At 41.9% G+C, this 27583-nt stretch overlaps 2 protein-coding genes across 2 annotated transcripts in view; both read left to right on the top strand.

Annotated features, from left to right (window-relative positions):
• LOC146577700 (protein NLRC3-like) overlaps window positions 1-26545 on the top strand; it is a 90137-nt gene extending 63592 nt beyond the window's left edge. The window contains exons 2-10 of the mRNA XM_085268236.1: window positions 13234-13365; window positions 13450-13548; window positions 13707-13805; window positions 14570-14671; window positions 17717-17793; window positions 17910-19701; window positions 21539-21712; window positions 23821-23997; window positions 26368-26545. Of these exons, the coding sequence (XP_085124362.1) occupies window positions 13277-13365; window positions 13450-13548; window positions 13707-13805; window positions 14570-14671; window positions 17717-17793; window positions 17910-19701; window positions 21539-21712; window positions 23821-23997; window positions 26368-26545 (2787 nt within the window). The 5' untranslated portion in view covers window positions 13234-13276. The remainder of the gene's footprint in view (window positions 1-13233; window positions 13366-13449; window positions 13549-13706; window positions 13806-14569; window positions 14672-17716; window positions 17794-17909; window positions 19702-21538; window positions 21713-23820; window positions 23998-26367) is intronic.
• Window positions 3207-5737, top strand: LOC146577701 (uncharacterized). The gene has a single exon (XM_085268348.1). The coding sequence runs from the start codon at window positions 3258-3260 to the stop codon at window positions 4818-4820; it is 1563 nt and encodes a 520-aa protein (XP_085124474.1). The 5' UTR covers window positions 3207-3257; the 3' UTR covers window positions 4821-5737.
• Window positions 26546-27583: the final 1038 nt, after the last annotated feature.

A 27583-nucleotide genomic window follows, 5' to 3' on the forward strand; every position in this document is an offset into this window, starting at 1 on the left:
AAAGAAAGACTGTAGGTCTGACCAACCGTCTCAGTCATGGGCAAAAAGATGTCAGTCAATAAAATTCTAAAAGATAATTTGACGAAAAATATATCAAGAGATAAAAGATAAAACAGTCCAGTGTCCCACTTAAGAATTGTATAAAAACACACAGTCCCAAGGCCAGAGACAGCTATGACACACGGCCAAGTTGCACTCCACATGTTGCCTTTAACAGGGTTAGAAGTTGTACTTGGAGACCCACCACCCTGCAAGCATATAGTCAGTGGTCACTCAAGCCTCTGCAACCCAGCTGCCTTTAGGCTGTGGCATATAATAGGCCCTGGACTGCACAGAGAGACAAAACGACACACTTAATATAAAATTCATAGCGCAAAACCAATCCATCCCAATCATATCTGATTTCATCACATTACATATCTGCACAGAGAGACAAAACAGCAGTGGTTGTAGTGTGGGCTATAAGTAGACCAGTGTATCAGTGCAATCAAGTACACCTGCCTCTAATTAGTCCAACCTCATTCCAGCCATTGGCTCACCAAAAATGTGACACACACAAAACCACTCCCAACCCAGTGAAACTTCACACAATAATATGGAGCTGAATTAACACAGGCACATTAGTCTACCATGTTACAAGCTGCATGCTATTACAAGCCAACATATGCAGACTTCTGCCTTGTTCGGGTGGCAGCATTTTTTTTTTTTTTTTTTTCCTTTTTCTTTTGTGTCCTGACACGTTTATGTTTTTTGTTTTTGTTTGATTATTTTGTTGGTTTTGGAAACGAATTTAAACGAACTTGTGACAATACTTGAGAATCACAGTGACACATAGTGATTAGGCATATGATTGAAAAATGCCTAGGTTTAGAGCTGTGAGCTATGAGCTGTGAGCAATGCAAAGTTAAATATATATATTTGTATAAATGGGAAACAACCCTAACTTGAAAGTTTGAAATGTGTGAGATCCATGCATTGTTTGAAGAACTAGAAATTATCTAAAACTGCCTTAAGTGAAAATGTAGAGTTGCATCTATTCTCCCAAACAAAAAAAACAAAAAACAAAAAAGAAGAAGCTTTCTGTAACTTCAAAATAAGGCTGACTGTTGACAATAGACTAAAACACTAATCCACAGGTGGCTATCAGGAACAGAGAGGCGAGCAAAGTCACAAACACTAAGGCTGCAGACAGCCACGCAGAAACAGCAGATAACATAGAGACAACGCCTGCTAGAACCGTGGAGAGGAAGGTCACTTCCCACGAGATTGTAGGAGTAGAGGACAAATTAGTTGTAAAGTCAGCTTCAGGCCACACAACTGTACAACAATTAACTGCCCTTTTAGAACTAGTACACACAGCAAGTGGCCGCAGGTGCTTTATTAAATGCATATATGACCCGTTGTGTCCAGTAAATTTGCTAGGTAGAGACGCTCTGACAAAACTTAAGATAGCAGTCATGCCATTCTTTTCTGGTATTACACCTGAGTGCCAGAAACCGACCACATTCTGAGATTTAAACAAACTCCAGGCCCAGATCCACCTTATGATCAGCAAGTGTGGAAGCTAGGAGAACAGCATTTGACTTTACAGCACAGGCCGAAATTGTGTAGGTTACGCAGTAACCACAGATAGTAAAATAATAGAAGCAAAACCATTTTCTTCTTCATGTTCTGCACAGAGCGCTGAGCTGATAGCTGTGATACGCGAAAGCTAAATACACAAAGACAAACTAATAAACATACATACAGACAGCCAGTATGTTTTCTCTGCTGTGCATCATTTCGCAAAGCTCTGGCAAAACAGAGGAATGATTACATCAACCGGTAAACCAGTCCAGCATGCAAGCCTCTTACAACGCCTGCTGACTGTAATAAATTTACCACAACAACTCGCATTGTGTAAATGTGCAGCACACAAAACTGATGGCTCTTTTATTACTACAGGCAACAATTTTGCTGACAGAACAGCAAAATAGGCGGCACAACAGGCAAACATGACATTGATGGCAGTAAACACACATCAGATTCCACTGGATGTGTTGAAAAATGAACAAAAAGCAGCAAGCACAGCAGAGCAGGCAAAATGGCTAAAACACGGTGCAGTTCTGACAAACGACTTAATGATGTGTTATGGCAAGCCAGTGTTGCCAAAATTCCTCCACAAAATGGCGGCATTAGTGACTCATGGCTGTACGCATTTGTCAACGGGGGGACTGACCAGTATTGTCAACTCTCATTTCTACACTGTAAATTCTACACTGTAAATTTTGAAACTTCAGCAAAACAATTTGTCAGAACGTGCATGACGTGTCAAAAATATAATGCTCAGGGTAACCTGCGACCACAAAGAGGCCGTTTTCCAACTCCGCCTCATCCTTTTCACACAATTCATATGGATTTTATTGAACTAAGCGAATGTCAAGGGTCAAAATACGCCCTAGTGGTTATAGACGTGTTCTCAAAGTGGCCGGAAATCTATCCAGTGAAAAAGGCAGATGCAATTTCAGTAGCAAAGTGCCTGTGCAATCACTTCATACCCACATATGGCATCCCAGCTTTGATACGGTCAGACAACGGCACTCATTTTGTAAATGATGTCATCACTAAGGTCTCTGAAGCACTCGGTTTCAGCATAAAACACCACTGTGCTTATCACCCTCAGAGCGCAGGCCTTGTAGAGAGAACTAACGGCACTATAAAGCAAAGGCTCAGGAAGTGCATGGCAGAAACAGGAAGGCCGTGGCCTGAATGTTTGGGTTTAGTGAAAATGTGGATGCGCTTAACACAAGGCTCCCATAAACTAACTCCATTTGAAATCATTCATGGCAGGCCGTTTCCACTGCCTATTACCAGTCAACCAATAGACAAAGCAATCAGAGAAAACACATTAGCAGAATGGATGTCTAAGCTGTTAGAAAACAAAGAGATCATTGTACATAATCAACAACCTGATGATGTTTCTCCAGTGTCTTGCAGACTAAAGCCCGGTGACTGGGTTCTGATCAAGGTGCTCCAAAGGAAAAACTGGAGCACACCCAGGTGGGAGGGGCCATACCAAGTCCTCCTCACTACACCGACCGCTTGCAAAATTGCGGAACGACCATCCTGGATCCATCAGAGTCACTGCAGGCGAGTAAGTGAAGCCATCTAAACTCAGCCGACACAGGCTCGCCCAATTGTTGTGATCTCGCCCGGTGGAGGGAACAGCCTTTCTGGCCGGGGGGTCTACTCACGACAGGAGGGTGTGTCCTGTTGTCATGAGGTGGTGGCTCCTAATAACTGCAGCGGCCCTGACCATGGCCGGGCTCCTCACCTTTGCTTCCATGAGGGACAACAAGTCACGCTATATGGAGAAAAGGCAGACACTGTATGACAAAGGAAAGTACACCAAGTTTCCCCATGGCTACGCCACTAACTTCTGGTGGCAGTTTATGAACACTACAGCTCACTTGAATAACAAAACTGACTGCTATGCATGTACCCATATGCCCCTATCCTCACAGACGTCTGGCCTGTGGCCGTACAGCATACCTGAAGATCGCAGTTGGTGTCTGTTGGGCCTGGCAACACATCCAGGCTACGGTACTCTTTGGTCCAAAGCCAACTACAGCATCCCAGCAAAAGCAACCTGGAGGTCATCATCACTCACAAATGTGAACTGTTCCGGACAGACCTACCTACTGACCTGGCCCCAAGTCTCAGACCCACTGCCTGATGTAATTCTACTGAACAAACTGAATGCATCACAACTGCCAGTATGTGTGATGAACAATGGCTCGCGGGCAGTGGGGGAGCTGCCTACTCACCTATGTAAGTCCATATACACTTTCTGCCCACCAAGGAACGAGAGGAAGTGTATGGCCTGTTCAATCAACGCCACCTGTGCCAGTAACACGACGCTGATGGGCCTAAGCTGTCGCTCCGACTACAGCTACCGAATGCCACTACAAACAAAGACTCAGTACCAGACAGGATGTGCACGGACGGCACCCAGCAGCAGAGGAACCAGAGTTTTGGCTGACTGGTACTTCCTATGTGGCAACAAGGCTTATCTGTCACTCCCTGAAGGTTGGGGAGGTCTGTGCGCCCTGGTGGAATTATCAGATCACGTTTTCTTCATGCAAAGTGTTGCACATCATCCAAGCAGCCGGCAGAGACGTGAAGTGGACATCGCCTCCCCCAATTCTTTCGGCATTACTGTGGACACTGGAGTGCCGGGAGAGTTTCGCATCTGGGGAGGTGGAGTGAAATTCTTACAGAGCTTGATCCCCGGCATTGGAGTTGCCGAGGTGCGGGATCATGTGGAAATCAACCGATATGCTCTGCTACGACACATCAACTTGACTAAGACCCTGGGAACTGCCTTAGCAGGTGAACAGCAGGCCATCAGAACGATGGTGCTGCAGAACAGACTGACACTAGACCTGCTAACAGCATCACAAGGAGGAGTTTGCAAGCTGATCGGGGAAACATGTTGCACTTTTATCCCTGATGGATACGAAACTGGAGGAGACATTTATGAAGCTTTGCAGAATTTGACCGCTCTGCAAAAATATGTCACTGAACACACACCTGGAGCAGCTACAGCACAAGGCTGGCTTGACTGGCTGTTCAGCGGTTCATGGCTGGCTGCTGTAGCAAAGCCATTTTTTCTTCTAGGTCTCATCATGATAGCACTGCTCATATTAGTGTTGTGTGTGTTGCCATGCCTAAGAGTAATGATTTCACAGATGATAACAACTACAATGACTGCTTATGTTGCCGTGCCTGAAGAAGAACAACATCCCGTTGCAATTCTGTTAGAGGAGAACTTGTACTAGCTGCTAATAAATGACGTGGTGATTAAAAATGACTTGTCAAGTGATCATGCACTGATTAAAACATTAGTAGGTTATGCAAGTTTTCATGCTTTTATTTTTTTTGAAGTCTTGAGTTTTAAACATAAAGTTTTTCATTTTAAATATGAAGTTTTCATTATTTTACATATAAAGTTTTCAATTTAAGGTTTGCATCATTTTAAAATATAAGGTTTTCATCCTTGTATTTTTTGAAGTTTTCATTTTACATATTAGGCTTTCATCATTTTTAAATATAAAGTTTTCATTTTACTTTTTATCCTTTATTTTTTGTAGTTTTATTATTTTTTCTTGTTTATTCCACTTGCTATTTCATTTACTATGATTTTCATTTACTATGTTTTTCTTTTTATTATTTTCTTTTGTTTTATTCTTTAGACCAAATGACTGCCATTTCTGCTATGCTGACATTTTGAAGATTTTGGAAATTAAAAATTGCCTAAGATACTTAATAAATAACCTTCATAGACAATTGTTGTATACATTTAAAATAAGTTAAAACAGGAGGGAATGTTACAGGAAAAATGATTCTATGTTTCTTTACCTTCTTTTAAATGTACAAAGATGCCTTTTGTCTGCCCTTTGCCTATGGTTAGATTAGTTTAGAATTATCTTTTTAGACTTTCTCAGCAAAGACATACTGTTTTGGGACATATTGTTTTAGATTGTTTTATCTCTCACAGCCTTCTCCCAGCTCTCTGCTGACGAGACTAGCGCCACATATGGAGTTGTTTATTTTATTTGTTTTGTATTTTCTTATCCTGTTCTCACTGTCTTTCCTATAAAAATTACCAAGCCACTGTGCATGGTGTGAGTTGTTCTTAGCAGCTCACCCGTGTACACGTTTGATAAAGAAAGTAACTTTGTCTCATTGTGTCTTTATTTCTCCTGGGTCTTTTACAGAGTTTTCCCCCAACATTGGGTAAGTCTGATAAAGTAAAATAAAATGTACCATTACATTAAGAGGAGCAGGAAACAAACGGGAGGCCAGTCCTGACGGTGGATTACACTAGGACTGAGGACCTGATTGAGCGTGCCACCGGCTTCAGTGACAGTAACCTCTGGCTGGACTGGGTGGCTCAAAATGCTAAAGAACAACATGTATCTGATTGTGTTGCCTGTGCTTCAGCTAGACCACGTTTGTTCACGGAGCCCGCACCACTGTATCCAGAGGACAAGTGGGGCTATGACTGCATGTTGCGGTTGACTAGAGAAGCGGTGAGCACTGGCAACTGGACTATCTTGTCCAGCTTATTTCCCCTAATTCACAAGCAAACACAAGTAGGACCATTCATGCCCAAACGAAACAACTACACATGCTTTAAATTCTCAACGGATACGGATACGGTAACGGATACGGAGGGGCTGAAAACTCTGTCTAAAACCATGCATGAGCACTCGGGAATTGACAATCCGCTGGACAGCTGGATGACCTCAGTGTTTGGGAAATGGAAGGGGTTTTTCATGTCTGCAATGTTTTCTACTGCCACTTTTTAGCGATACTGGTCACCTGCGGTTGTTGTCTCATTCCTTGCGCCAGAGGACTGCTGGAAAAGGTAATAACGAGGGCAGTGGACCCCAGAACGGTCGTTCCAGTGGCCATGATGCCATTGATGGACTTAGAAGCGGCCAAATGGGCCGAGGAGTGACACAACACGAAGTGTGGTGACCTTTCTTTTTGAAAGGTCAAGAGAGGGAATGTGGGAATAAAGAAAATACTTTACTGCTACAATATAGCCTTCATCATTAACATTGCATTAAAATGTTTATTAAAGCTACTGGCATTAGACTAAAACTTTTATTAAAGGTGCAGCTATAATCATTGTATACACACATTGCATATTGTGCTCATGACAGAGTTGATGCTCAGTCTATTCAAGGTCTTAAGCTTCGTTGGGCACGATGTCCCGATGATCTATTGTGTAAGTGACTTGGAGCAGCAGAAGGTTAAACCGCATACACGCTTACAAACACAAATGATTTAAACATAGGCCAGGCCGAGGGCCTGGAATTCATTTTGCTTCTAACTGCATTTGAGCTGCCTAGTAACAAGTGACAGAAGAAGAGTCAAGAAATTGTAAGTCCCCAGGAATCATCTGGAAGGTGAAACAAATTGCCATGTATGGAAGAATGTGACAGAAAGAGGAACGTCTCTGTCTGTTTTTATGCTGATATGGTGATGGTGTATATCTGACCCTGGGTGTGTTTAATAAAATTAAAAGTGTTGCTCACACACATAAAGAACATTGAGATCAAGTAAATTAAGATTAATTAAAGATTAAGTAAAGTTAATATAAAGGACAGAGCCCAGAACATGATATCTTGAACCAACTTTGAATAATTAAGGGAACAATAGATGCACACAGTAGATTATTGAGGTGTAGCAGAGAGAGGCGTTTTGTTTTTTGTCCTTTACAGGAGAAGATTTCAGGACCACAGCGACTACAGGGGTGTCGAGAATCCTGGAAGCCCCAGACCGCACGGAACCAACCAGAGAAAGGGGAACCAAAAGAAGCACAGAGCACAGAGAACCATAGTTCCAGAAAATGTGTTGTTTAGGAGATTAAAAGCTCGTTAGACACAGGTTAAATGTGAGCATAAAAGTAATGAAGAGTAATGAGAGGGACTTTAGGAACAGTTGCAGGATTTCTATGTTATGTAAATTGCCCAAACACAGTATTCAGGCCGGATATGCTCTACACGTTAAAGGGGGCAAAGAAACCAGGACTAAGTTTGGAAGATGAAATGGGCTAACTCTATGGAGGATGTTTCCAAAGATTGACAAAATAATCTAGGGCCTTTTACCAGAAAAGCTGATTGTATCTGTTTGGAGTTTACAGTGAGCACTGAGGGAAGTCAGGAGTGGGTTTAAACTGGGATTCTGGGTAAAAAAAGGGGGTGTAGGAAGTAGATTTAGGACATTTCACATTTCACAGGTGCTGTCTTAGAGCTTTATTTATTTGTTGTGGATAGAAGTAATTATGACAAAATAATAATGAAACATTGAAAACATAAAACCCGTTGAGGGGACAGATAGGGTTGGGCAATTGAAAGGTTTCATTTTGTTTAGCATAATCTCTTTTGTTATATTTTAGCCTTTTAACATGCAGGTAAACTTAATGGGATAAATTAGGAATTATGTCGTGTTTCTTAGCAAACACGAAAAGGGGGAGAACTGTCATGTAATTAATATATTCTTAGTGCTTATTTTCTGATTATATAGTTTTATGTACTTTAATAATGAAGGTTAGTAAAGCAAGGCCACTTTTGACTCACAAACTAAGTGCTCAGCCAGACTGAAAAACAGGAAGTTAGTGTAGAAATATACAAGCATATTAATAAATACAGGAAGCCAGACAGAAAAGAGCAACTTGTACCATATAAGGAGTTGTTGAAACTGTGTGACGTGTAAAGTACCAAAATAACACCTATATAAGACACATTTTTAGATTCTAATGTTAGAGATCCTGCAACTGGCGAGACCTCTTCCCTCTGACCCCTCCCCAAACCCTCAAACCCTCCTACCCACCTCGACATACAAACTCTGTGTGGCTTCACGTGTTCTGTTGATGTTTACATGATCGAAATAACTTGAACACAAACAAAAACAAACAAAGAGGAAGACCGCACCGGAAGGAAAAAACTACAAGTCCCAGCATCCTCTGTGTTTAGGGAGCAGTAGTGAAAGTGAAAGTATTGAGCCTCCGTTGAGAGGAGGACAAAGGTGGAGCTGAGGCAGGTGAGTGTTAACATGAATATGTTTCTTCTTATGACATAAAATAATTCCACGCTGTTCGTGTCTGTGGGTGAAATGTGAGGCCGGTCGGCTCCTCTGAGCGCTGGTTTCCTGTAAGTAGAGAGGAAGTGAGTTTAGCTGAGCCTCCGTTTAGTGTGAGAGAGCAGGAGGAGAGTGAGAGCTGTGCTGAGGCAGGGTGAGTGTTAACACTGCTCTGACATTACTGTGTCTCTGTGGCAGGAACAACAGGCTCCGTCAGTGGAGGCAAAAATAATCAGACTTTGGTTTTTCAAAGGAAACAACTTTATGTCGGAAGTTCCCGCACACTCATTGGATAACGATGTGTCAATCTCGAGCTATTAGCCAATGAGCGTGCGGATTCACAGAAAGACCCGCCTTTATCACGGGACTTTAAAAACTACAATGGCGACAGAAACTCCGTGAGTGGAGTTCAGGGTGACGTTATGAAACTGTGACGTTTGAGCCACTTCCTGTTCTCAGTCCCAGCGTCCTGATCACCGAGGTTTCTGTTGCTCTGATATCTGATATTGATTATATTTCATTTCATTTCTTTATTTATTTCACACGTGGTTCAACAGTGTTTTGTTTCCTACATACAGATCCTCCTTCCCATTAATATAACACTGCACCCATGGGTGAAAAGGAACAGGAAGAAGAAAAAATTCTTCTCAGCACCTGCCCCCTATCTGCAATGTAATTATTCTTACAAGAGGGCGCCAACAACCCAAAAATCCCTCTAACATGTATCTTTATGTAACAATGCAAAACTAAACAACAAATCAGGATAATCAGCAATATACAGCACTACTAAATGTCAATGACGATTTTTCCTTCCACATTTAGCCCAAATTACTTTCATGTTCTTCATATTGATTTATCCTTTTAAGTATGTAACACATTGTAAACAGGCTGTAGCATAAACATCAAACACAGCTGAAGCAGTTTTTGGATGGTTGGCTTCAAATGATCCGTCGGTTTGAAAAGTAAAAACAATTTAAAAAAAAGGTGAAGCTGATGCAGGGTGAGTGTTAACACCAGGACTTTAGAGGGAAGAAGAGTCACAGCTCAGCATGTTGTTGACGGGTTGTTGTTCAGTCGGGGGAAGACATCTGAATCATTGCAGGGGGAATGGCTTTCACAACTGTAATGAATTTACTCTGAGTACATGATATGCCATAATTATCTATGAGTTTGTTATATGTTAACACATTTCCGTCATTGTCTAAAAGGTGTAAAACCGTCCAAATGCCATGATCCATCCAATCCTTATAAAAGATGGATTTTCTTTTATCGTATACATCTGTTGTTCCAAATCGAATTTGTATGTGGAGAAAAAATATGCTAATATCTTTTTCCAGTACTGGAGAACCTGTTTGTGAAAATTGGATAATTTAATTTGGAAATTTCAAAGTCGCACTTTAAAAGAAATTCAGAGCTTCTCGAAAATTATTTTGGGGAAATAAAACCAAAATACCGTTTGAATTATTGTTTCATTGTCGTTGCCAACATTTCATTACTAATGATTTCAGTAATAGTTTTGAAGAAAAACTTTTTTATTTCTTTCCAGAAGAATTTATAAAAGATTGCAGTCAAGCCATCCTGACCAGGAGCTTTGTCATTTTCAGTTTGTTTAAGGCTTGATCTCAGTCATCCAGTGATATATCAGAATCACAAATTTCTCTGAATGCAGAATCGATTTTTGGAGTATAAGGTTCAATCTGATCAAAAAACTTAATGAATCAGTGATTAAATATTTCGAGGAGTATAAATTTGAGTAAAATTTATGTTTTTCTTCCTCTATAGTCTTATGATTTGTGCATTCCTCCCCATTTACGATTATTGTATTAATAGATTTCTTTTCTTGCCTCCGTTTCTCCAAATTGTAGAAATATGAAGCACTTTTTCAGCTTCTTCTATCCATTTTGCACGAGCTCTAATGTAAGCTCCATGAGCCTTTTTCTTGTATAGATCATCTAATTGAGTAAAGACAACAGGGATTTCTTATCAGCCTCTGACATAAAATGTCTATTACAATAGTTATTTATATCGTAAAGTAATTTACTTTCAAATTCCTTCTGTTGTCTACTTTTCATTTTACTAAACGTAATTGAAAATTCTCTAACTTTAAATGAAAAAATTCCCATCTATGTATGTAATTGCCAATTGTTACGTTGTTGTAAATGTTATGGAGGAGCTCTTTAACTATCTTAACATACCCGTCATCAATTAATAGATCTGCATTTAATTTCCAGTAATCTTTTTTAAACTGCGTTTTATTTTCAGGGTTAAGTTTAAAAGTAATAATACTGTGATCTGTCAACGGGGCTGCTGAGATGGAAACATGTGAAACATCTATATAGTAAAGTCGACCCAACCACAGTATGGAACGCCAGGAGTGCCATAATGAATTAATTAAATGCACCATTGAATAATAAATTAAATGTGACAATAATAAATTTTTATTTGAAATAATTAATTAAATAAATAATTTTTGACACATTTAATTAATTATTTATTTATTTCACGTTTTAATTAATTATTGCCACATTTAAATAATTATTTAATGGTGTATTTAATTAATTCATTTTGGCACAGTTGATTCCTTCAGGTCTCACCATAAATTTATTTTATCTGTCAACCTCACCCATCAAACCCAGGGGGCGGGGTTAACGCTGATCGAGTCAGAACCATTGCTTTGGCCTGGTGGCCATTGTTTTTAGAAGGCGTTACTGCACACCAACAACTGCCATGTGGAAACTAACAGAACTGAACTTTGAAAAACCCTGTTTGTGTCTCACCAAATACCGTTTTAATATTTTTTAGCCGAGAATGTAGCGGTTTAATCTTCAGATGTCTGTGAGCTGAGAAGGACGTGAAGCGAGCAGTTTATCCCAGAGCTGAAGCTGCTCTGTGTGCAGAGATGAGCTCAGATTCCTGCTGTGATTGATCAACAGTCACAGAAATGTAGACTTGTAGTTGTTACTGCAGTATGGTCACAGCAGATACTGATAAACATGTATTATGAGGATGGATGATCAAGTTTCTCACTCTCTCCTTTAAATCTCAGTTTTTTTCTTCTTCACAGTTTATCTGTTAATTTATTAATGAATAACACTGAAAGAGTTTGTTATATTTCCCCTTGAACATCAGCTTATTAGGGCGGCATTAGGAAATAGCCCCCCTCCAAAGAATGAATAAATGAATGATGATAATAATAAAATGATTCAAAAGCAGAGCTCAGAGTGGTAGAATGGTCAAACATGGATCCACGGGTGGTTCAACTGCATTTGGTGACGTGACTAAAGCAAATCTTTCAAATAATCCCACCATCAACGGGATGTTGTCTCCTTTACTACGGTTACTTTACTTGGTCGCCGTGTGAATTTCTTTGAAATGAACCAAATTCTTTTATTTGTCGGTTGTTGCATATTTAACCTCTACAGTCAGGAAAGGAGGAGATGAGGCCTCAACAATGTTGGGTTGTAGCTGTGGTTCAGGTTAGAGTGAGTGTCCATGGAATAAATGTAAGTCAGTGAACTGGAAACATGACTGTGTTCAAACTTTGTTTTCCTTTTTATAATGAGTCTAATCAAAGGTGGACAGAAGTATCTCCACTGTGACTTTTCTGTGTCACCATCAGAGCTTCTGCACAGTGTTTCTGGGGCAGATAACATTGCAGCATTATGGAGACATTATGGAGACAAAAAGAAAAGCGTCTGGACTTCTTTAAGTTAAACTTAAAGAAATCCAGACGCTTTTCTTGGACTGTTGGTTTCAGTGTTGAGTCTCATTCACACACTCCCTCAGACTCTTCACACACACTGATTTGCTGACATAAACACACTCCTGTGTGCTTCACACACACACTGAGGACCATCTACAGACTGTGAGCTCCGTCTTCTTTGTCTTTGGAGCCGAACTCTGACAAAGTTAGGAACAAAACTTTCTCCAGCGTGTGAACTTTCCTCCTAGACTCAGTCTGAGCAGTCAGACCACATATTTCTACAGCAGCACATGAAGGTGTGGCTCACACACACACACAGGTGAAGGAAACAGCTGCAGTATTAAAAGCTGCTTCACTGTCTACAAATATATGAACTGAATGTTTCTTTCAGGCTGTAAAAACCTTATTTATCCTCCATTACAGTCCTGCATTCAGAGCATTACTTCTGTTATATTAGTACATGTATTTTATTCTGATGAACACATGAAACTCTGAGCTGGATTGAATCCATTGAATCAGAGTCCAGGACTCAGACTAAACACACTGAATGTGTCCTGAGCTCGGCCGCTGTTCCACAGTAACTGCTGTCAGAGTCACTGTTACTGAGTTAGCTTAGCTAGCAGAGCAGCTAGCAGTTAGAGTATGAACTCTGTAAGCAGTCAGCTCGGTCCTGGACATGGTTACTGACATAAAGCTGCTCTCTGCAGCCATGTTTGACCAGCTGCTTTGTAGGACTACAGCAATGGAGGATTTGGAGGCTGAAATGGGCTCTGTGACACTTTTTGTAGTGAACTGATGAAAGCTGCGTCTCAGATGACTGTTAGTCCAACACATCAGACACGACCTCTGCAGCTCTCAGTTGATGTGCACATGAATGATTTGTGTTTCCTCTGCAGGTGAAGGTAGAAAGTATGTGTGAGCTGATGTGAATTGAGCAGCATGGATCAGTGTGAGGACAGAGAGGAGGGAGTCCCTCCCTCTAAAAGCACTCTGTGTGGGGAACATGAGAGCCAGACCAAAGCTCAGAGGTGAGATGACCATCTCTAACTGTCCATGACTCTTCTCCATGTCACAGCTCAGCACTCACATCACTGCTCCATCATTATTCACAGGAACCAGCCTGGACCTCCACCCAGCTCTGTGTCCTCTAAGAGCAAACGGGTGAAGCATTTCTTTCATAATTTAGGGCAAAAAAAGTCATCTGACAAAAAGTAAGTTCATGTCAGTGTTAAAATGTTTGAAATTTTAATCAGCTTTTTACTATTTAACGATTTAAATAATAAACTATTTACATAGTTTGTTTATACTTTTTATGTAATGTATTGGACACATTGGATGTGACACATGTTTCATGTTCACTTACTTTTAGCGTCAATCAGAAACCATCCAGCTCTGTGTCCTTAAAGAGTGACTGGTCCAATCATCGATTCATTGGTTTTAAATCCCAGCCTGTGTTCGCTGCAGAGAGGTGAGCTGTTAGTAACAAGAACTCTCTGATTTAAATGATTTTGATGTTTCCTGGTTTCTAAAATGCATCTCTGTAGCAGAGCAGTGTCTCCAAGGACACACAGGCTCAGCTGTAACTGTCAGTTTATCTGGTTTTAAGACACATTTGGACTCAATTGGCTGTTTTTAACTATGTATTTTAATCAGAGGTGTAAATCTAGACCTCACACATATGGATCCTAAACTATGATAGAAACAGCTGCTAGCAGTGGGTAGTTTGACTTTGATACGCTGCTCTAGAAAGCAAACAAAGGTTTGTGCAGCTCCTCTTCAGAAAAGTGTTCAGAGAGCAGCTGCTGTATTAGACAAAGGCTCGTCGTGTGAGCCCAGATGTGTGTAACAGCTGGATGAAGGAGAACCATCACAGTCACGTCTCCATCCCGCCTTTATTAATGAACTTCCTGTTGCTTGCAGATGACAGGAACACAAAGTGTTTGTGCCACGTGATGCTGCAGGATTTGTTAACGTGTCCATGATGGTAACATCTCCTCGTCTAACTGCAAACACATGAGCGCTCCTAACGGCAGCTATCACAGCCACACAGGCAGACTGTGTCTCACTGTTGCATTCAGGGACGTTTGTTTTCCTGTAAAAAGCTGAACTCTAATCTAAGAGGACTGTTACTGACAGGAAACAGCAGCATTATCTGCAGTCTGTGTGATCACAGCTGCTTCAATCACTTTATCAGAGAATTGATCATTGAATAAAACATGTTTGTGTCTGCAGAGGTCAGAGGTCACAGTCTGCAGGATCCAGCTGTCCGTCTATAAGGAGTGATGGGTCCAAAGATTACCCTCCAGAGTTCAGTGCTGAACCTGGACCAACGAGGTCAGAGAACTGTGATGACTCCTTTACATGTTTGTGTTTTCCTGGATAAATATGACCAAAGATTCATTAAAAAGATAAAAATCTTAGACTTTGTCCTGTAGCGCTGTGTGGCAGGCAGGATTGGACCCAAACACAACAGGATGAAGTCAAAGAGGCAGCTTTATTTCAGCTGTGAACATGCAAACAGCAGAAATAAGGAAACATAACTGTAGGTTTGCAGTGAATGAAGCCTCAGCTCAACGCTCCACTTTGTCCCTCTTTTCCTTCTCCAAACAGCCACATCAGGAGTCTCTGATGGAGTTTTAAAATATTTCATTACAAATGTCCAAAGATGGGTTCAGGATACCTGAATCCACAATTATTAAAGCTAAAATAGTTCACAGGGTTTGGACTTTGTTAGGTGACGAGAGAACATCAAAGTGTTTTTTATCTTTAAACAGTATTTTTATCACTTCAGTTGCTCTCACAGCCCTGTTTGTTATTTTACCAGAGCTCTTATGTTTCACTCAGTGCTCCCACCAAACACCTCGGAGGACACATTAGTGTGATTTAGATTTCATTGGTGCAAACACCAGTCACACAAGCTAACCCATGGAGGCAGCAGCAGGCTTTGTGTTTGGTAAAGTCTGCTGGCTTAAACTAAGAGAGTTTAGTTTGTTAGCACAAAGAGCTGTCAGCTAAAGCCCCGAATGCACTTTGAATACAGATGAACTGAGAAAAACACTTTAAATACAGCAAACAGTCAAACTGACCACAAGTTTTTCAGCTGATCATCCACAGCAGTACATTTAGCATTCATGCTAGCAGCAGGCTATGACTGTCCACAAGGCTTAATATACGTGTGTGTTTGATATAATGCCAACAAGTACAAATAGGTGTTCTTACAGGTCTTAATCACAGAGGTCTGATAAGTCTGGTGACTTTCACACTCAGCAATTTTGCTGCCTTTTATTTTATATTGGCCTTTTTAAAGCCCTTCAAAGTCTCCCACATTCATACAGAGCTTTTAACACCAAACTCCTTTACAGTCCTTCTCCTCTCACACACGATCACACGACTGATTTGTCTGCAGCAGCTGTGTTACTGCTAGTATTTTATTATGTGTGTAATCTCCTCATATTGTTCCTGTGGTTTAGTTTGACTTCCTTCTGCAAACTCAGCTGCTCTGTTGCTGATACACGTCTCCATGAATATGATTGATCAGATGCTGCCAACACCATGTGTTTCATGTGAGCGCTCAGCTGAAACCCTGGGTTGACTTATCGAGTTAATAACAAGCTCCACGTGACTGTGAATGCTAAAGTGAATCCAGATAAAGGAAAGAGACCCTGCTAATGTTGGACTCACTTCTTAGTGTAGATCCCAGGAGGAAGTTCAACATAGCCATTCTTTGTGCTAGCTCGACCAAACCTGAGACCACAGTGCAGGATAATGATCATCATCTGTCTCTGTCAAGGACATTTAAAATCCACAAATAACAAACATAATTATATTTGATCATTAAAAATATGTTTTCACTTAAAAAGCATGAGCACACTGGTGGATTACAGAAACATGAAAACTGGTTAACAGTAAAGTTAATTTAGGTGTAAACAAAGTGTCAAACATACTGAAGTAGAAGGACTGATGTTTGTGTTAACCCTCATATGGGCTGTACAACATTATATAGGGAGACAAAAACAGAGATTATCGTAGCCATCGCTCTCTCGCATGGACGTGGCAGTCTTGCTGTCTGCTGCGAATCCTCCCCGTACCTCCGTGACCTCGTCTGGTATCTGCTCCCTCCTCTGTAAGAGACAGTAAAGGAAAACACGTCTCTGCCTAGTCTTGAAAATCGAATCTTATCATCCATTGTTCTTCTAGGGCCTCTTCTTCTTGTGGCCTCAGCTAACTGCTAATATTTAAATGGCTAACATTAACATGTGTGCCAGCCAGGTTAACATTTATGATGACCTATGATTAATTAACTGATGTTGAAACTGGAGCTTTACTGACCTCTGAAATTCCTCCTAAAGTATTATTCAGTGTTGTGACAGTCAGCTGCTTCAGCTGCTGCTGGGATGGGCTGTGGCAAAGAGAACAGAGAAAATCCAAATCAGAGTTTTTCTCTGAATTAAAAGCAAGGAAACAACAATATATTCTACATGGTGAAACTGATGGTTTCTGGTGTTTGGGTCTGTTTTTCTGTATTTATGCAGATAAAGTGTAAACTCAGATGAATTATACCATCAAATGTTAAAGGAAAATATCAGGATGAGTGTCTGTGAGCTGAGAAGGACGTGAAGCGAGCAGTTTATCCCAGAGCTGAAGCTGCTCTGTGTGCAGAGATGAGCTCAGATTCCTGCTGTGATTGATCAACAGCCACAGAAATGTAGACTTGTAGTTATTACTGCAGTATGGTCACAGCAGATACTGATAAACATGTATTATGAGGATGGATGATCAAGTTTCTCACTCTCTCCTTTAAATCTCAGTTTTTTCTTCTTCACAGTTTATCTGTTAATTTATTAATGAATAACACTGAAAGAGTTTGTTATATTTCCCCTTGAACATCAGCTTATTAGGGCGGCATTAGGAAATAGCCCCCCTCCAAAGAATGAATAAATGAATGATGATAATAATAAAATGATTCAAAAGCAGAGCTCAGAGTGGTAGAATGGTCAAACATGGATCCACGGGTGGTTCAACTGCATTTGGTGACGTGACCAAAGCAAATCTTTCAAATAATCCCACCATCAACGGGATGTTGTCTCCTTTACTACGGTTACTTTACTTGGTCACCGTGTGAATTTCTTTGAAATGAACCAAATTCTTTTATTTGTTGGTTGTTGCATATTTAACCTCTACAGTCAGGAAAGGAGGAGATGAGGCCTCAACAATGTTGGGTTGTAGCTGTGCTTCAGGTTAGAGTGAGTGTCCATGGAATAAATGTAAGTCAGTGAACTGGAAACATGACTGTGTTCAAACTTTGTTTCCTTTTTATAATGAGTCTAATCAAAGGTGGACAGAAGTATCTCCACTGTGACTTTTCTGTGTCACCATCAGAGCTTCTGCACAGTGTGGAGAAAGATCCAGAAGCAGAGCTGGACTGCAGACAGCCAGTCAGAGCAGCTGTGTACAAAGTAAGACTGAACATCTGTCTGCTGATGGACTCATTTCTGAAAACTGGACTTCTTGTGTTGTTCAGACATTGAAGAGTTTTCTTTCTCTTTAGTCTCATTGTTTTTCTTTCTTTCAGCAGATGTTGGTCTGCAGGAGGTTTTAGATGAACATAAGATCAGTCTGAGGAGGAGATGTGAACGTGTGACTGAAGGAAGTGATGAAACAGGAAGTAGAACCCTCCTCAACACCATCTACACTGAGCTCTACATCACAGAGGGACAGAGTGAAGAGGTTCATACCCAACATGAGGTGAGGCAGCTGGAGACACCTTCCAAGATGGACGCCCTCCATGACGCTCCAATCAGGTGCCAGGACATCTTTAAAGCCTTACCTGACCAACAGAGACCCATCAGAGTGGTTCTGACCAACGGCGTGGCTGGTGTTGGAAAAACCTTCTCAGTGCAGAAGTTCACTCTGGACTGGGCAGAGGGCTTGGAGAACCAACATGTCAGTGTGGTGGTTCTGCTTTCATTCAGGGAGCTGAACCTGATCAGAGATGAGCAGTACAGTCTTCTGGAGCTGCTCCATGTTTTCCATCCAACATTACAGAAGGTCACAGCAGAGAAGCTGGCTGTCTCTCAGCTTTTGTTCATCTTTGACGGCCTGGATGAAAGCAGACTTTCATTGGATTTCACCAACAGGAAGCTGCTGTCTGATGTCACACAGAAGTCATCAGTCAGCCAGCTGCTGACAAACCTCATCCAGGGGAATCTGCTTCCCTCGGCTCTCGTCTGGATAACTTCCCGACCCGCAGCAGCCAATCAGATCCCTCCTACATGTGTTGACAGGCTAACAGAAGTACGAGGCTTCACTGACGCCCAGAAGGAGGAGTACTTCAGGAGGAGATTCAGTGATGAAGAGCTGTCCAGCAGAATCATCTCCCACATGAAGACATCCAGGAGCCTCCACATCATGTGTAGTATCCCAGTCTTCTGCTGGATCACTGCTACAGTTCTGGAGCACATGTTGACTACAGAGCAGAGAGGAGAGCTGCCCAAGACCCTGACTGACATGTACTCACACTTCCTGCTGGTTCAGACAAAGAGGAAGAAGAACAAGTACCATGAGGGACGTGAGACGAGTCCACAGGAGCTGACGGAGGCTGATAGGAAAGTTCTTCTGAAGCTGGGGAGGCTGGCGTTTGAACATCTGGAGAAAGGAAACATCATGTTCTACCAAGAAGACCTGGAGCAGTGTGGTCTGGATGTGAATGAGGGCTCGGTGTACTCAGGAGTTTGTACAGAGATCTTCAAAAGAGAGTGTGTGATCTTCCAGAAACCAGTCTACTGCTTTGTTCATCTGAGCATTCAGGAGTTTCTGGCTGCTGTCTACATGTTCCACTGTCACACAAACAGGAAGACAGAGGTGCTGAAGAACTTCTTGGGACAAAAATACAACGAGTCCTCTCTGGATGATTTCCTGAGCAGAGCCATGTATAAATCCCTCCAGAGTAAAAATGGCCACCTGGACCTGTTTGTTCGCTTCCTTCATGGCCTCTGTCTGGAGTCCAACCAGAGACTCTTAGTAGGTCTGCTGGGTCAGACAGAGATCAGTCCAGGAACCATCCAGAGAGTCATCAACAACCTGAAGGAGATGAACAGTTATGAAATCTCTCCTGACAGAAGCATCAACATCTTCCACTGTCTGATGGAGATGAACCACCTCTCATTATTTCAGGAGATCCAAGAGTTCCTGAAGTCAGAGAACAGATCAGAGAAGGAACTCTCTGAGATCCAGTGCTCAGCTCTGGCCTTCATGCTGCAGATGTCAGAGGAGGTTCTGGATCAGTTTGACCTGCTGAAGTACAAAACATCAGAGCAGGGACGACAGAGACTGATTCCAGCTGTGAGGAACTGCAGAAAGGCTGGGTGAGTCCAGATGTGATCATTAACATCATTGATCAGTGTAGGTTAGTAGTTTAATTTTGAAAATAAAATCAGATTGTAAGCACAAAGTGTTTGTGTCCGTACGCTGCAACCTTCCACACCATTCCTTTATTGTACAGACTCAGCAGCAACTCCATGGATCCCAAATCCAAGAGTGGAGAACAGATTTGAAGTGTGTCACATCCATGCAGTCACAGCTGTTTCCACCATGTTTCCACTGATATTGATCCTGTTCAATGACACGTTTCATATCAGTGAATATGTTCTTTAGGACGTCCACTGACATGTTTAAGTGTCCTGCTGGAAATCACTCAAATCATCCATGAAATCCATGAAAAATCCTTTTAGTGTTTCTAACTTCACCCTCTGTCCTCTCTCTCTCTCCATCCTCCTCACTGCTTCTTTCACTGATAATCACACAAACATCGTATTCAGCTACAAAATAACACAATAATATCATCTGATGATCATTATTATAAGAGCAGGATCCATATTTGATATCAGAGTAACACACTGCTTGGTTATGTGCAGTCATCATCAGTGACTGTGGGTCAAACAGAAGCTCTCTGATTGGTTGCTGACCTTGGTCACCTGTCCACTCTCACCTGTTTGTGTTTGCTCTCTCTTTGCTGTCTCCATCCTCTCTCTCCTTTCTCTCCCTCTCTGTCTTTGTACGTCACTCAGGTCCAATGGAAACAGTGACATTTACAAACCAATCAAAGACAAACTGATCCGTGTCAGGTTATAACAATATTCAAAGTGAATACATGCTGCTGCTGGACACAGACAGGTAACATCATTTTGACTTGCTGTCACCTGGATCTGGACTCATAAACACTGAAGCCCTGAACAGGAATACAAATCATTTTCTGCCAACTAGCGACACACCAGCAGATAATGGCTCAGAAAGCTAAAATGAGCCAATCATTTCTGTGTTTAGTTCCCCTGAAATCAGATCTGATATCAGCAGCTGTGAGTTCATTCATCATTATTGTCCAGTGATGAGATTTCTGCTCCGTTTGGTAACAGTCAGCAGGTTTTTCCTGCGTGTGGACGTGAACAGTCGTACCTGACAGCAGGTAGCAAACAGAGATCATCTTTCCAGCTGGAACTCTTCACTGAGCTGAACTCATTCAAAATGTTCTGGAGTCAAAACAGGAAGCAGTCCAAATGTGTGTCTTCACTCTGACTCTGGATCAGATCTTAGTGACAGACTGGACATTGGGGCGATCGTGGCTCAAGAGTTGGGAGCTCGCCTTGTAATCGGAAGGTTGCCGGTTCGAGCCCTGGCTTGGATAGTCTCGGTCTTTGTGTCCTTGGGCAAGACACTTCACCAATTGCCTACTGGTGGTGGTCAGAGGGCCCGGTGGCGCCAGTGTCCGGCAGCCTCGCCTCTGTCAGTGCGCCCCAGGGTGGCTGTGGCTACAATGTAGCTTGCCATCACCAGTGTGTGAATGTGTGTGTGAATTCACTGGATGACTGGATATGTAAAGCGCTTTGGGGTCCTTAGGGACTAGTAAAGCGCTATATAAATACAGTTAATAAAAAAATTATGGAAGCCTAAATGTGACACCATCTTCCTCCTTCATCTGCAGATTAAAGCCAAACAAAGATTCTCATTAAAAGTCTGCAGGTCTGAGAGAGACTCAATCGTTGTGTCATGTCAAACACAGTAAGAGGAGCTGAAGCACAGATGTGAAGAGCAGATTCATCAGATTATGACCTCACTCTGTTTTGTCTTCATATACATTCAGTCTGTGTTTATAATGCAGATTTTCTGCTTTTATAATAACACATTTTATATTTTCTATCATCACAGACTGACTCACTGTGGACTCTCAGAGTCTCACTGTGAAGTTGTGGCCTCAGCTCTGAAGTCCAACCCCTCCCATCTGACACAGCTGGACATGAGTTGGAACAAGCTGCAGGATTCAGGTGTGAAGCTTCTGTGTGCTGGACTGGAGAGTCCAAACTGTCGACTGGAGACTCTGAGGTGAGTTCACTGACTGCGGCTGTTGTTGTTTTTCTATATTTCAGGTCTTTGATGTTTGAAACTTTCTTTAGTTCCTAAATGTTCAGGATGTGTCTGAAGACAAATGTGAAGGAGTTTGAGTGCTTTCAGAAATGTTGTCTTTCCAAACGACTGAACAACAGTTTTTCCTTTTGGCTCCAAACAGAAGTGACAGACTTGAGCAGGGTTCATTTAAAGGCTGACAGAAGTGGAGTGGTGACGGGGAGATGTTTGACAGGACAGTGTTTCAGCATCCACAGGTTCATGTTGTGCTCCATCAGTCAGTGAAGATGAAGTCAGTGCTGATGAGGCTGTAGAGTGTGTGAGGGATGTGAATGAGGATGATGAAGATCTGATGATAGCAGATAAAAACAGGCTGCAGAGACTTTGAGCCATACAGGGCACACAGTGTGTGTACAGAACAGCTGAAATCATTATGGAGGCCTCACTGGAATATGGAAGCATCACCTTTGGCTGGCCTACTGTCATGGCGGAAGGGGGCATGGCCCATCTCCCGTGACATCACGCTCCAAAGCCCTATAGGTGGGAAAATGTACCATGTCGACCAATCAAAAATGATATGGAAACATGACATTTGGTTGTTTAGCAAAAGGGGGAAGTTTTAGGAGTGACCGGCAAGAGAGAGCGAGTGAGCGAAAGAGAGAGAGAGTTTTGATACGTGAGAGATTTGTGACGTTTACCGTGTTTGGTGTCAAGTTAGTTTGTTGTCTTGTGTATTTAGTGTGTAGCTGTTGTTTTGTTTTGTGTGTCAGTTCTACTAGTGATCGTCACAGTTGCTGCCTTAAAGCCAACAAAGGCAGATTGCAGTGTAAACGCTGAGTGACACACCTGCTGTCAGACCTGCAGGTTTATCCCTGTGCTGTTCTCATATGTGTTAGAGTGACACAAACTATTGTTTGACACCTGATTGTTCTGTAAATAGTTTGAAATGATTATATGAAAAACGTCTGAGCCTTGGCTGCATTTTTTGGTAAATAGTACCATATAACTTTGTTGTTTGCAAAACGTGTGCGTATTTTTAAAAGTGTACAATCTCTATTTGCATTTCAAGTTATGAAGATGATTCGTTAAACGTGTGTGTGGTTTTTACAGTCAAAATATCACTTTCTACTTGTATTTTAAATTTTGTCTGAATTTAGATAAATTGTGCTGATACAGTTGGTCAAAATGAGAAAATAACAGATTGGCAAGATAAACTGTTTTTAAAGGTAAAATATAGAGGCCACATCAAAAGTAGTCAAGAAGGGTTAAAGGCTAAAAGCAAAGTTGTCACCAAGTACTGTTTATATTTGTGTGTATTGCTGCAGCTTTTTTGAGTATTAATTTGGTGCCTTTGTGTGAAATAATGGTATTGTGAGTGATCCATATAGTCACAAAGAATAGCCACTTGTTTCTGTGCTACCAAAGTTCCCCGGCTTTCATTCAAAATGTGTTTATCGTCAGCACCTGCACATTAAACTACTTAAACATTATAAATGTCTTCAAGCTCACACTGAGGCCTGTGGGGTACTATCAGCCACTGAGACAGTACACACATTTATATGTGTTTGTATATGAATATTTCATACTTTAAGACTGCCTGTTTATTTAAGGGAGATGAACAAAATACATTGGAATTGTACAAAATAATATCATGGATGATAAATTAAATAGATTTTAAGTAGATGCTTGTGCATTCTTAAAGTCTTATATGTTGAACTGAACTATGTGATCTGTTCAAAGCCTTAATCTTAATTTGAAGTGAAATGTGCATTTTGAGTTTATACACTATGTATATAAGGCGACCGTTTCCTTTTGCAGTATTTTTGTGTGGTGTACTTTTCTATGTCTTAACAAAAGGGGAACAAAGGTGTTTAAGTTCACCTAGGATGATGTGTTTTAATTTTCACATGGTCTTGCTTGAATTTGACCCTGACAAAGGCGTATGAACTCTGTCAGCTGTTTGGAGTTTCCATTTTCTAAACTTCTACATTCTGAACCTTCTTCAGCTCTGAACAGATGATGAAACACTGAATGATTTCAAGCTCACACTTTGTCTAATAAACTTACATCTTTCATTCTTTATACAGATTGAGGGACTGTGGTTTGTCAGAGATCAGCTGTGATTATCTGGCAGCAGCACTGAAGTCCAACCCCTCCCATCTGAGAGAGCTGCACCTGAGCATCAACAACAAGCTGCAGGATTCAGGAGTGAAGCATCTGTGTGGTTTCCTGGAGAGTCCAGGATGTGGACTTGAAACTCTGAGGTCAGTCAGCATGTTTTAGTTGTGTTGAGATGAATATGATGTGAAGGTTGTGCTGACACTAAACTGCAGACATCAGGCTGATATTATACTGATCCACACTGAGGATCTTCATGGTAAAGTCTGTTTTCTTCTTCTCTGGTTTAGTCCATTGACTGCAGCAGAACAATGTTCACATTTCAAACCTTCAAAGAAGAAGAAAAATCCTCCACTGGATAATTCACTGTGAAACTCTCCAACTCTTCATTCCACCTTAAAGTCTGTCTGACACTGAAATCCAAAGCAAAATGTGCGTTTGCTTTACAGACAGCAGTCCAACACAAACATACACACATCATCCAAAACACAGTCCAACATCCAAATCTCCTCCACTGCCAGCATGAATGATGGAAAAGAGAAGGAGGAACACTCTGACATTCAGGGTTAGAATGAGTTTCATGAAGCAGACTGTGAAGATCAAAGCTGCATTAGAAAGCTTACATGAATGAATGAGTGGACAGAAGTGGACAGAGATCATCTGAAGCACTTCAAAGGCTTTAAATCAGCACATTTCTCTTTATTCTTTATCAACTCTGTTAGTTTCTCTCAGTTTTCTGTGGAATGAAGCTAACAGCAGGCTAATAAGATGCTGACCAATAGGTTTCTATTAAAGGTTGTAATTTGTATATGAAAAAGTGCTTTGGCTCAGCAGGGATCAGCTTACGGGTAGAATACAGCTGCTGGATGGGATTAGCATGTCATAGCTATCTACCAAACTGCTAACTGGGGGATTTCAGGCCATCTATGGATCATTTTTGCTAACTGTTTATTCAGCTTAGGCTCACAGGGCTGCAGCCTGTGCCCTAGCTGTCATAGGGCAAGAGGCGTGGTCCCCCTGCACAGGTGAGCAGTCTATCACAGGGCCAACAGAGAGAGACAGAGAAGCACTCTCTCACATCCACACCTACAGCCAATTTAGAAGCACCAATGAACCTAAGCAGCATTTCATTGGACTGTGGGAGAACATCCAACCTCCACAGAAAGGCCAACAAGCTTCAACCTACAACCTTCTTGCTTTAAGGCACTAGTGCGAACCACTTTCCCCCATTTCAGCCCAAATCCTGCATCTTCCTGTTTCTGACTCCAGGCCAGCTCCACTAACACTTTCTCATCAGACACTGCCACCTAGTGGAGGAAGTCTTAGTTCCATTTGAAGCTTCAGATGACAGTTAGTTCCTTTACAAAGAGGTGGAGGTGGTGGGGCCACAGCACCATCATCACTGAGTGCCATAGGACACTTAACCTTTGTTTCCATATGCTGGGAACTTCCTGTTGTTCCAAGGAGGACTGGAAAATGTGTGAAAATCTCCCAGTCAGTTCCTCACAGCACACTTCAATCATTTCCCTCCCACAGCATCAGGACCAGGGCTTTTTCTCTCTTTGGTCCCACTAAGAGATTTCCACACAAACACCTCATCAGTGGGACTCTCAGAGCTACCAGCCCTTTGCTACAATCACAAAGCTCTTCATTGAAATCAATGATATCAAAGCTGGAATCAAATGAGTCCAAGTCTTCTGCTGATTCAGCATCACATTCATCTTTGCTCCTTGTTCTGCATCCCCACCATGGACTTCATTCCTTTCCAAGCCAGCCTTGAGTGTCCTTTATTCAGCTCATCCTCTGCTTTACTTTTACACCTGATTTTAGCTGCTTTATCTCTCTTTCAACAAGTTTCTGTGCCTCACTCTTTTTCTTCTCTCCCTCATAACAAGACAGCTTCTTCTGCCTGAGAACATGTTGGAGTGATTTACTAATCCAGGGCTGCTTATTGGGGAAAATACTTCCTGTTTCCAAAGTAATCCCCATTTTTCCCAGAAAGAAATGTAAGTAGAAATCGATGATCTAAGTGAGAACATGAGCCTTTAAAAAGTCCCAGTGGGTGCAGTCAAAGCAGTCCCTCAGTCCCAGTATATAGTCTTTGGTCCAGACTGGAACAAATGTTTGCCCAGTTTGAGCTCTCTTCAGTCCTGTGACCTGACAGACCCAGAGGGGCCATCACATCACATTTAGAAGCTCCCCTAATGGAGCCACAACACATGTCCAACACTTAGTCTGTCTTGTTGGACCAACTGGAAGAAATGATTCAAGGACTTAGTCACAGAACAGAGATTCAAATCTCCAAAATCCAACTGGCTGCATCAGGACATATAGTCTGAAACTCTGCACAGTTTCCTGTTTGAAGCTGCTTCCTGTTGGCTTCAGCTGTTTGGAGTTTCCATTTTCTAAACTTCTACATTCTGAACCTTCTTCAGCTCTGAACAGATGATGAAACACTGAATGATTTCAAGCTCACACTTTGTCTAATAAACTTACATCTTTCATTCTTTATACAGATTGTGGGACTGTGGTTTGTCAAAGATCAGCTGTGATTATCTGGCAGCAGCACTGCAGTCCAACCCCTCCCATCTGAGAGAGCTGAACCTGTGGGGAAACAACCTGAAGGATCCAGATGTAAAGCAGCTGTCTGATCTTCAGCAGAGTCCAGACTACAGACTGGAGACTCTGGAGTAAGTAGAGTGATGGAGTGAGTGGGTGGTGCTGTCAGCAGTATTGTACTAAACACAGTCAGTATGAAACAAAGATCCAGTGTTTCCTGTAAAGCTGCAGCTTCTCAGTGAAGCTGTGAGAGGAGAATGGTGACAGGCTTCAGGATTGGACACAAACACTTCCTGTTTCTGACCTTTATGGTCACCATAGTAACGGCTGACACGCTCAGATCAAACACTGTCAACAGCCAATCAGCTCTCTGAACAAAGCAGCACGCAGACCAATGACTGCATTCGTTTCCAAGTTTAAAGCAGTGAAGAACACAGTCTGTAGGTGAGGAAGAATTTAGTGAGAGCAGATGTTTGGATGGAATTCCTCCAGTTAACAGCTGGAACCGTCCATCTGGATTGTTGGGCTTGTTGTTGGGGTTCCTACAGAGCTCAGAGTGGACACACCAAGGTTCTTCTAATGAATGAAAGTCCAAACTCAAACTAGGAGGGAAAAACATTTTCATCAACTTCAATAAAAATCCAAAGATTAGAAAAAGTGAAGCAACAATGAGTCCTAGTACAGTCCCAGCACTGAAGTCCCTGCTGCTCTTTATACTGGATGTGCTGCATCACTGACTGACAGCTGATGAAGAGTCTCTGGAAACACTCGTTTATCTCCTCTGCTCTTCCTTCTTCTCTCTGCAGGTGGTGGTGATGGTAAACAGGACGGTGTGTGTGCTGAGAGAGGAGGAGCTGTGTCCTGATGATCCAGAGAGGTTGAAGCAGCAGCAGCTTGTGTGTAGAGACGCTCTGACTGGGCCATGTTACTGGGAGGTGGAGAGGAGAGCTTCATCCAGCAGTGACTGACAGAGGAATGAGAAGAAGTGCAGATGACTGTCAGTGCTGCAGAGTGAACTGCTCTGAGAACAGCTCCACTGTCAGACACAATGTAGAGTCCAGCATCATCCCTGTGTGTCCCTCTGGATCTGACAGAGGATCATCAGTGTATCTGGACTGCTCTGCTGCTGCTCTGTCCTTCTACAGTCTCTGCACAGTCTCTGTCTGACTCTGG

This window comes from Mchenga conophoros, linkage group LG3 (assembly GCF_057382185.1).
Source record: "Mchenga conophoros isolate Kocher_MC1m ecotype Shallow Benthic linkage group LG3, M_conophoros_male_GT1.1, whole genome shotgun sequence".
NCBI lineage: Eukaryota > Metazoa > Chordata > Actinopteri > Cichliformes > Cichlidae > Mchenga > Mchenga conophoros.

Bases quoted from the DNA above. Each gene is read 5' to 3' on its own strand.
- LOC146577701 (XM_085268348.1), top strand. From the start codon at position 3,258: ATGAGGTGGTGGCTCCTAATAACTGCAGCGGCCCTGACCATGGCCGGG.